Source organism: Vicia villosa, linkage group LG1, assembly GCF_029867415.1.
Source record: "Vicia villosa cultivar HV-30 ecotype Madison, WI linkage group LG1, Vvil1.0, whole genome shotgun sequence".
In the NCBI taxonomy this organism is placed as follows: domain Eukaryota; kingdom Viridiplantae; phylum Streptophyta; class Magnoliopsida; order Fabales; family Fabaceae; genus Vicia; species Vicia villosa.
Window position 1 is genome coordinate 165,317,208 of NC_081180.1, and position 10,752 is coordinate 165,327,959.

A 10,752-nucleotide genomic window follows, 5' to 3' on the forward strand; every position below is an offset into this window, starting at 1 on the left:
GTGAGGTAGAAAAGTTCAAAGCAGGATATATGTGTTGATTCTTTTATTGAAGTCAAGTATATTGTTGCCTCAAATGCAACAAAGAAAGTTGTTTGGATCAAGAAGTTCATTATTGAAATTGGTATAGTTCCTAGCATTATGGATCCCATTGATCTCTATTATGATAAAGATGGTGCCATCGCACAAGGCTAATGAGCTTAGATCTCACCAAAGATCCAAACATATGCTTAGGCGATATCACCTCATTCGAGAGATAATAGCTAGAGGAGATGTAAAGATATTTAGAGTACCAACAATTGACAAAGACACTGATCCACTAACAAAGCCTCTTGTGTAATAGAAGCATGAGAGTCATACTAGATCTATGGGTATTAGGTGAATGTCTGATTGACTCTAGTGCTAGTGATAGATTGTTGGTGTAAGCCTTGAAGGCCAAAGTTTTATTAGAGTTCATGCTTGTATTGAATAATTTATTAATAATAAAACGGAATTTCTTTGTCTTGTTTGTTTTTTCTAAATAATAAAGTCTCTAGAATAGCTAGTCTGTTTAATGAAATATTAAGTGTGACTTAATCATGAGTTTTTATTAAACATAGGGATATTATTATAAAGTATTTATATGCAAGATTTATTGTGAAGTAGAATAACATTAAAACATTGAGATTATTATGTGAATAGTTGATGATCACCTCTCATGGATCATGAATAAAAAGTTATCAATTTTTCACATAGATATGAATATGATGAATGATATTTATACTAGATTGACCTACCATGAGAGTACTACATAGAATATTATGCAATTATCATAAGTTATTCTCAAAGTAACAATGGTGTATATCACCCTTTGACTTGAAACCACGATGAGCCCTATATGTGAAATCGGGTATTTTACTATTAATCAAACATTATCTGTAACAGGATGACCATAAAGATCGTTAATGGATACTCCACAAATCATGTTGATGGACATGAGAGACCTAGACAAAATTTTCCTATCCTGCATAACAAGATATATGTCTAAGGTCCCAATATTGAATTCGACAAGGATTACACGGTCTTTCCTTGTGTCCAATATAGACATGAAGGAAAAATATAATTATACACACAAATATTTTCACAGAAAGATTTTGTCATATCACATGACATTTTTGTGACTTGAATAGCTATGACATTTAATAATCTATTTAAATTTTGATTTATATGAATTTGACTGTTTAGATCAAAATTGTTTTTAAAACTATACAAGATGAACTATAACACATATCTAAAATTTAATTTACTATGATTAAATCATGATTTAATAAAGCTATATATATTGTCTTAGTTGAATGGTGGCTAATCTATACAAATTTTTAAAAAATTTATGACGATTCTAATTTAAGCCGTTAATTATGTTGGTTAAATCTACAAATTTGCAGATTTATCCATAACTAAAATTATTTTGAAAATTAACTACATCTTTATCTATTATTATATGTATGGATAAAAAACATTTCAATAAAAAAAAAAGTAATTATAGAGCACAAAAATAATACCAATAATATCAACTTAGTTTCAAGTATATAACACTTTACACATCTCAGTGCTTTCATTTTTCTTGTCTCTAGCTGATATATAACTGTTAAGACAAAATCATCATGCATGTACTGCCACCGCCCACCTACCTACATCTAAATTAATATCTCATATATATTCATGTCATGTCTATATGAGCCTCTCCTATAGGGCCTCAACCACTCTAATGAATATATGTAGATAATCATGGTATATGTTGTACTATACAATAGTATAATTCAAACAGAAAATAAAGGAGGGGTGGAGTTTGTTTGAGTTGGTGAGGAATAAACAGGGGCCCGTTTTTGTGATTTTATAATTCATGTGGGAATAGTAATGTTTGAAAGCACATGTCTTGTCTATTGATTATATGAAGCCAAATTGAACTTATTAGAGTACTATGGATTGATTCTCTCTATTTTCTCTTCCCATTGAAAGTGAATGATAAGTAAGCAGCTATATATTGAGGACATGTAGGGTAGGAAGTGAATGGCAAAAGAGGGACTTAATTACTTCATTGAAAGAAATATTGAAACTGATGTAGGCAATTCCCCTCGTGACACAAGTAGTTACACAATCGTTTGGGACATGAATTATTTGTATGTCGTGGTATGGTTACTTATATGGCTTTTTAGATTCATTGGTTTTCCTTTCTTTTCTTTTCGCTTATGTAATTTTAGAAGTCGATTCCAATAAGACAAATTTTCCTTAGCCTAAAATTTAATAAGAATCCTTTCACATTTCTTTCTTAACCTACTACCGTAGCGAAGCGAATATATTTTCAAATAATTCTTAGAATTTATTAAGACTTTGAATTGTGGTTAGTCATATCTTAACCTTATCGAATCAATTTGTAAGATGGAAATTGTTCTTATTTATTAACATATCTTGGTTGCGGAATAGGTATGGCGATCTAGTGCATCAGGATGTGTATGAGGCAGTCGCTAGGTATACATGCTACATCTTGTAGGATGTATTATCTTTGCATAAAAGTCTCATGCATATATTGATGTGAAGTACATGTGGCTATTTACTCGCCTTGAGCATTTATGTTGTGCATGAGGGTGTGTTGCATTGACTGTTCTATATGTTGCACTTAGAGAGACGACTATTTTTTAGACCAAACAGTTTGTCGGTTCTATTAGTCTATTTTAGGTATATCTAAATTTTTATTTCTTATTATTATTATGTTAGTTCTTTTTATGATATTTTTTTCTAGTTATCTAAGTCTTTGTTAATGTGCAGTGCTTGATATACGAGCATTTTCCATCCATTTGTGAGAGGAGGGTTATTCCTACCACATATGAATCTCCACAGGCCAAGAGATGGAGGGACAGACATGCACACCCGAGAGGTGTTACGGAGTACAAGAAGATGATTAATACACTGACTATAAACGATATCATCTAGACACTCTACACAAACCATATAGTGCATCAAGAGATTGATGACAATTCACCTTTTTTGTTGTTATCTGCGATAGGAAACGTTATTGGCTAGACACTTACCAGAGAGGTGTTTATGCCAGTTTGGATATGGCAAGGATATCCCAAGACCAGTCCCTGCTATTCTATCTAAGGACATTGATAGCTGGTTTCATGTCAGATTTTAGATCCTACACGTGCCATTAGAGATCGTCTAATGGATGTTCGGTTTCCAATAGAGTGTGTGGATGAGTACTTGGAGTGGTACCTTACTGTATCACATCCTAGGTAGCATGGAAATGATGATGGACCTTCTCAAGTTGGATCTTCACATGCTAGATCTTTTCATGATGATGTTGGGGTACCATATGATGATGTGCCTCCGCCTCCACATGGTGCATATGACGCTCAAAATCTGTAGATGATAGCATTCATTATGGATAACTTCATGGTTTTGGTGAATCCAGATGGTGAAGTTTATACTTTGGCATCGTAACCAACACACATAGCACGTGTGGAACCTATTTAGACCGTAATATCATTTTTGTATTATTTGTATATTATGTGTACTATTAATCAGACATTTTCACAACAATATTTTTAGATAACATATTGGCACTTCCATTGATATGATGAACATAACTTGACATTTGACAAACAATTACATAATTTAACAAAACAATAATAAAAAACAACACCTAGACACTACCAGATGATTTTAGACGTTTCAACATCTTGATTATGTCGACAATAGATCTAGAAATTATCTTATCAAGCTTGATTGGTCCCTTCTTTAGCCTACGATGAAGTATTCTCCACGTAACTTTCAAATCTTCATCGGTCTTCAACTCATTAAGGCCGTATTTCACCTTTTCATCAGTATCAATTCAGTCTGCATGAAATTCGATCTTACTCACCTTTATGTTCTAGATGTTGGGTAACATATCATTAAGCTTAGATCTTAGAATAGTGAGATATGACGTGCCCTCCGGGAGTCAAAGCTCTACAAGAGGTTTCATCTTGTTGAAGTACACTTATACTTTATATAGAAAAAACTAAGACATTGTAAGATGTCTTTCTTAACTACACGTGACCCCTATTTATACAACTTTTAATTCATTATAAACCACACAAAACGGTCGGTACAATCACAGTCGTACAAAACTGTCAACAAAATCTCAACCTTTCAATTAACACTCAACTAACACTACCAGATATCTCACTGATCAATGAAAAATCCAATAAATTACAACTATTTTGATAAAATTAATACTTATTCAACTACCGGATTTTTTGCCATTACTCAAAAAATCCGATACATATAGGTCTTTTTAAAAAAAACCATGCCATAACATTATGAATTTTGAAATATCTAATATACCAGATTTTTGAGATACAATACCAGATTTTTTGATTTGTATCAATTTGTTTTTATTATCTTACTGAATTTTTTATTCAAAATTTTGTGATAAAATTTTGATAAGAATAATATAGACATTATGAAAAATATGTGGGGGTGTCAGGTCAACGTGCTGAGTGTCATGATAAAATTGAGTTTATAGCTTTATAGCTTTATGTCCAATTCGGATGGGCCTTAGTCTATTCTAAAAACACATATAAAGAGATTTTCTTCTACCACCCTTTGAAATGTACCTGGTAGCTCCAATTTTTTATTTTGACCAAAATATTCTTTTTATTATTTTCTTAATTTCAAAATTATATTTTTGTAAAAATGTAAAAAAATTTGGTATCTTTTAGATTGATATGGAGCAAATCTTTACATTTTGCCATATTTTAAAAAATTCGACGAGTTTTCGGATTTTTAAAAATCCAGTATATTTTTTATGAAAATTTTGAAAACATGATAATTAATATCTAATAGGCCTATAAAAAATGATTAACAGTATCAGATTTTTTTGATAAATTCGATCTGTCTTTTAAATTTTCAAATTTTTGAAAATTTCTATAGTTCATATTCGATAGACCAATAAAAAACAAAATTTAACATCAACGATATTTTGCAGTGTTCTGGTATATTTGAACAAACCCGTATAAAATTTTTTTCTCAAAAATATATGATTTTATGTCGTATATATCCGACTTGTTTAAAATATCCAATATAAAATCACTAATTTTTAAAAAAAAATTATGATTTTACACTTGTTTTTTTTAAAATACATGTATAAAATCTATAACTCATAATTTTTCTAAAAATCCTATAAAAATTCATGAGCTTTTTCAAAAATTCATTTAAAACTCTAAAATTATCAAAAATCCAGCGCATTACACAAAATCCAGAAAACACAATACTTATTTAAAAAATATAAAAATTCACAAAGAATATTTTAGTAAAAGCACAACTACAAGATATGCCAGGTAAAAAACTACGGGAGATACCTGATCAAAAAATTGAGGTGCCAAGAGTCAAGACAAGATCTCCATAAATCATTTGAATTATTATTTTAAAAAATGGCTTGCTGTAAGTGCATACTAAGATTGCTAAGATTGCTGGGTGGGAGGTATCCGAGATGAGAAAGGTACTAAGATTGCTGGGATCAGAGCTTTGAAATCACTTATGCTGCCATCGTCTAGTGCATCAACAACAACAATAATATTACTAATAAAATTCTTGACTAGTTGATGTAAGATTGGGACTTTGCAGTGTCTTCTTCAAATATTTTAAAGCTATTTCATTGTCATGGCTGAATTTGAACTTTTAAGACTTATAGGTAAGCAAGAAAATACCCATACAATTTCATTCAAACACTCTTGGGAAGGAATAAACAATGCAATTCTACTTCATACACACTCAACAAAATGGTCTTCACTCCTCGTACATTTGTTACAACAGCAACACAAATAGACATACATGTCTTTGAATTTTGAACCGTATATCTGAACAAACTCGAAATTATTTATTTGAATACATCGAAGAAAGATTTTAAATAATGATAATGTTGTCCGCACCTTAATATCTAGATCCAAAAATAAACTTAGGATACGATAATCAACATAATTTAGGGTTTAACTCAGGTGCACAAACAGATACGGTTCCTACTTTTTCACAGTTGTTACATATTTAAGGAGCATGGCAACAACATCCTCTGAAATTCTTGCAGCCTCTTCTTTCAGGTGATGGATTTTTTCTTCGGTTTCTTGGTCAAGTCGCTTAACATTAGCTCCAGAGTCACCACTACTCTGTATTCATAGGAAAACAAGAACACAAATTGGAGAACATATCACATCTTTGAATAAGATAAAGCAGTAGTCTAACAATTGTGTTTATCGAAGAGTAGACTTACATCTGAAACTTTCTTTTGAAACTCAGACTCAAGCTTGGCACGGTATTCAGCAATCTCCTTTTCAGCCTCTTCTTTGGCCTGTTTCAACCTAGCCGATTTTTCTAATAGTGGAGATCCAAAGGATAACATTGATTAGTTGTATAAACAAATGTTTGAAAAATGTGCTTGGAAAAATTATGGATGATCATGTATGGACAGGGGAAATAACCATGCACATAAAAAAAACTCCTAATATAAAATGAAAAGAACAAAATAAAAACAACAACATAAATCTTGAGGTAAATGATTGTGTTTCTAAATATTTTGAAATAAGCAGAGCACAGCAAAGTAGAGCGGAATTGAATGGAGCAAATGCAACAAAGCATCCATACCATTGCTTAAATATTTTATGGAATGGAAGAAAGTGTTTATGCCATTATTTGAAAGGCAATCGAAACTGAATGAACGGAACAAAGTGAAGTGGAATTGAATTATACAACTACCATAGGGACCCCAGTAAATAAATAAAAAAAGTAGTAGATACTGTAGCAGAAAAAGCTTAAACAACAATTTGAGAAGAGGCAAATATACCAGCCATTGAAGCAGAGCTAGAGAAGAAGAGCAAGAGATAGCTTTCAAAATAGGTACATATGACAACCATTGATGTAGAGCCAGAGAGGAAGAACAAAACAATTGTTGCAGTGGGGATAATTTGCGTAGAAATCCTCTCAAAATCTTAAAACAAATGGACATCTCCATTACCATAGTTTTTGGTGTATAAATGTCGAATTTATGATATTCGTGCATTTCTATCATTTATTCACCATAAAACTTTAGTAACAGACACCTCTATTTCTCTTTTGAGAAGTAGAAAGGATCCTTACCCCTATAATTAGGATTAATGAAGGAAGATGATTGAATGGTTGGAATAGACTCACCCCACCAGGTTCCACTCCACTCTATCTATTACTTTAAAATCCAGACACTGGAACATTATCCTATTCTATTCTACTCTACTTCATCCCATTTCATTCTATCAATAACATTGATTAGTTGTATAAACAAATGTTTGAAAAATGTGCATTGAAAAATCATGGATAATCACATATGGACAGGGGAAAAAACCATGCACATAAAAAACTCCTGACATAAAATGAAAAGAACAAAATAAAAAGAATAATAAGTAGAACATAACTCTTGACGTAAATGATTGTATCTCTAAATATTTTCAAATAAGCGGAGCCCAATAAAGTAGAGTGGAATTGAATGGAGCAGAAATGCAACAAAGCAATCCATAAAGTAGAGTGGAATTGAATGGAGCAGAAATGCAACAAAGCATCCATACTGTTGTTTAAATATTGTATATTTTATGATGGAATGGAACAATATGCTCATTCCATTATATGAAAAGTGAACGGAACTGAATGAACAGAACAAAGTGAAGTGGTATTGAATTATACAACTACTGTAGGGACTCCAGTAAATAAAACAAGTAGTAGATACTGTGGCAGGAAAAGCTTAAACAACAATTAGAGAAGAAACAAATACAAACCATTGAAGCAGAGCTAGAGAAGAAGAACGAGAGATAGCTTTCAAATACAAACCATCCCACCAGGTTCTACTCCACTCTATCCATTACTTTAAAATCCGAACACTGGAACGTTATCCTATTCCATTCTACTTCACTTCATCCTATTATATTCTATCAATCCAAACTACATACGTAACTTACCAAACAGTTGAGAAGAAATTTCTACAAGCACTTATAGAAAAGAAAAGGTTGAGATAATCTTACAATTATGAGTATGATAACTAAACAACTTCTCTCATAAGTTAATATCAACTTCTGCAGTTCAATTTTTTTCGAAAGCTCTTGTTTAGTTTCTCAATAAATTCCAACAGCCTTACAACTTATAAGAGTTTTTCGTACGAGTTATAAACTAAATACTTGTTTTAGTCGAAAACCACCTAGAAGTTCAAAGCCGGTCTTTAGTTAGACATGATAAACACGGATAACTATACCGAAAAATTGCATGAAAGCATGGCCAGATCAAGAACATGGGGAGACATAATGAAAATAAGAAATACCATTTTTTGCAGCATTCACAATCCGTTGTGCTTCTTGTTCAGCAGCCAACAATTGCTGAATTCCTCCTTGACCCCTGTTGGATGCCATTCTGTTCACAAAAGCTTAATTGGTTAAACAAAACGAAATAGTAGCTACAAAGTGTGTGTGTGTGTGTGTGTGTAATCATGCATGCACTTGTGAGACAGTTTGTAGAGTTTATCAAAACAGTTTATGATATATCCATAAGTTGTTTTAATATATTTTTCATAAGCTCTTTAGCATAGTCAATGAAACAACTTATAGCTTACATGAAAGTAGATTAATGACTTTATTTTATCTTTTTACATAGAAATAGTTTGCCCATAAGCACTTATATGATAAGTGGTTATAGCATAAACACTCATGTGATAAGTGCATAATTAAATTGTTTATCAGAATATATCGATATACAAACTATAACGTGAGAATACCGTTCATCATAAAATTCAATATGATACACTATTTCAACTTGCAAGTTAATAACAAATACATAAGAGATTTACAAAATAAAAAACATATTTTAACAACTTCTAGATCAACTCCAAATCTGAAATCCATAACAGAACCAAATCAAATGAGCCAAAGCTATAATCCTGTGTAATTCAAAGCAAGGTTTTAAAAACTGTCCGTTTCCACAAAAACGAACGCGACAAAACAATATCGGAAGGCGCCGATATCGACACCGTTCTTCATCATTTTTAAGATAAATAAAAATAACAAATTATATTTAAATCACACTACGGCGACCGCAATCAGTGTTGCAACACTTATACCGACCAAAATCGCAAAAGCCTTCACGCGACAATAACGCAACCAAAACATTGATTCAAAGATAACATAAACAAGTAATTTATACGAAAACAACACATCAATAAAAAAATTACAACAAAACTGATCTAGATAAAAGAGAACTGCAAGATTCAAAACTAAAATTACTAGAAAACCAGAATAATCCATCAGAATCACAAATTTTTAGAACAACACTACTAATCTACAACAATTATTAGTCAGTTACTGCTAGTTTCCTTGATGTGAGAATCAAAGAGATAAAAACAGATTTGTTAATGTTGCCATGAAAATTAATCAAATTCAAATTCAAATCAAATACAATTGAGAAACCTAGAGAAGCAAAAAAAAAAAAAACTACACTTCGGAAAACGATAATTCATCATCATAAACGATAAGATACGCAGTATCTACAAAATTGAGAATCAAAGATCGATGATCGAGAGATCCAAATCTAGTAGAGATTCAATTAACGGTTTGATTCTCAAATGAAATGAAAAAATGGATCTGAATGTGAAGTGAAAAGATGAGTAAGAAACTATGAAGAATGGGACGAGGATTTGAAAAAGGGGAGAAGCGTGCCTATCTATCTATCGGGGATGATTAGATTCAGAGGAAATCGGAGGGAGAGATCACGAAACTGCTAGCGAGCGATTTGCGTGCTTGTTGTAGAGTGGAGACAGTTGAATAATAGAGACACGGATGGAGAATAGGAGAATGATTTCAGATTTTACTTTTTACACCATGGTAATTGTGTAAGTAGTAATAATTTTTTACTTTTTGTCGAGATTTATTTCAAATTTTTTGAACTTTTTATAAACGTATTAAAATAAGAATTTAATTGAAATATATCAATGAAATAAAATTTTATAGTGTGAATTAATTACAACTGTTTATTAGTGTGTAATATTTGACTTTTATTTTTTAACTTCTTTAAAAATAATATAATTGAATGATAATGATATATTGATAGTGTAACAAATTTTACACTAACAGTGCTTAGCAATTAACTCTTAAAATAATTCGTAAATAATTTTATATTAATATTTTATAGAAAAAATTTACTTTATTGATAAATTATAATCTATATCATAATATAAAAAGAATTTTAAAATATCAAATTCTTTTTATTAAAAACAAACAGGGAGACTTGCAATCATTAGCCAACTATAAAGTTAAAAAAATAATAATAAGAAAGTTTAAAATCAAACTCGTCATTGTGATTGATATTTGCAAGACGGTTTGCACAACTATTAGTTTTTCAATAAATAAGTTTGATCTTTCGCTTTTAATATATTTGACCCGTGAGAAATAATATTTTTTTTTTAGGTCAAGACAAATTTCATTAAACTGAAGCAGAAGAGGAATTACATATTACAGGACAAAAGTTTGGAATATGCCCAGTCCATGTTCTAGATCCTATAGATCTACCAATACCAACTAGCTGGTGGACATCAACATTTTCAACTCTGTTAATAAACATAATTCCAACACTATTAAAACTAGACATTAAAACTTTGCAATTAAATACAATAGGACTCAGATCAGCATGGGTTAAACATCCATTGATGCAGTCCACAACCTTCAACGCGTCCGA

The 10,752-nt window shown here is 31.2% G+C and overlaps 1 protein-coding gene across 1 annotated transcript; it reads right to left on the minus strand.

Moving 5' to 3' along the window:
* Window positions 1-5,750: 5,750 nt before the first annotated feature.
* Window positions 5,751-9,894, minus strand: LOC131644600 (V-type proton ATPase subunit G-like). Its single transcript, XM_058915149.1, has 4 exons — window positions 9,738-9,894; window positions 8,351-8,439; window positions 6,284-6,384; window positions 5,751-6,179 (listed from the first exon to the last, which is right to left on the minus strand). Exons 2-4 carry the CDS (start codon window positions 8,436-8,438, stop codon window positions 6,036-6,038), a joined length of 333 nt encoding a protein of 110 aa, XP_058771132.1. The 5' UTR covers window position 8,439; window positions 9,738-9,894; the 3' UTR covers window positions 5,751-6,035.
* Between the last annotated feature and the right edge of the window lie 858 nt (window positions 9,895-10,752).

Coding starts and splice junctions, on each gene's coding strand:
- LOC131644600 (XM_058915149.1), bottom strand. CDS start 8,438: ATGGCATCCAACAGGGGTCAAGGAGGAATTCAGCAATTGTTGGCTGCT. Junction 6,385..8,350: donor TGTGAATGCTGCAAAAAATG/GTATTTCTTATT, acceptor CTCCACTATTAG/AAAAATCGGCTAGGTTGAAA. Junction 6,180..6,283: donor TTCAAAAGAAAGTTTCAGAT/GTAAGTCTACTC, acceptor CTATGAATACAG/AGTAGTGGTGACTCTGGAGC.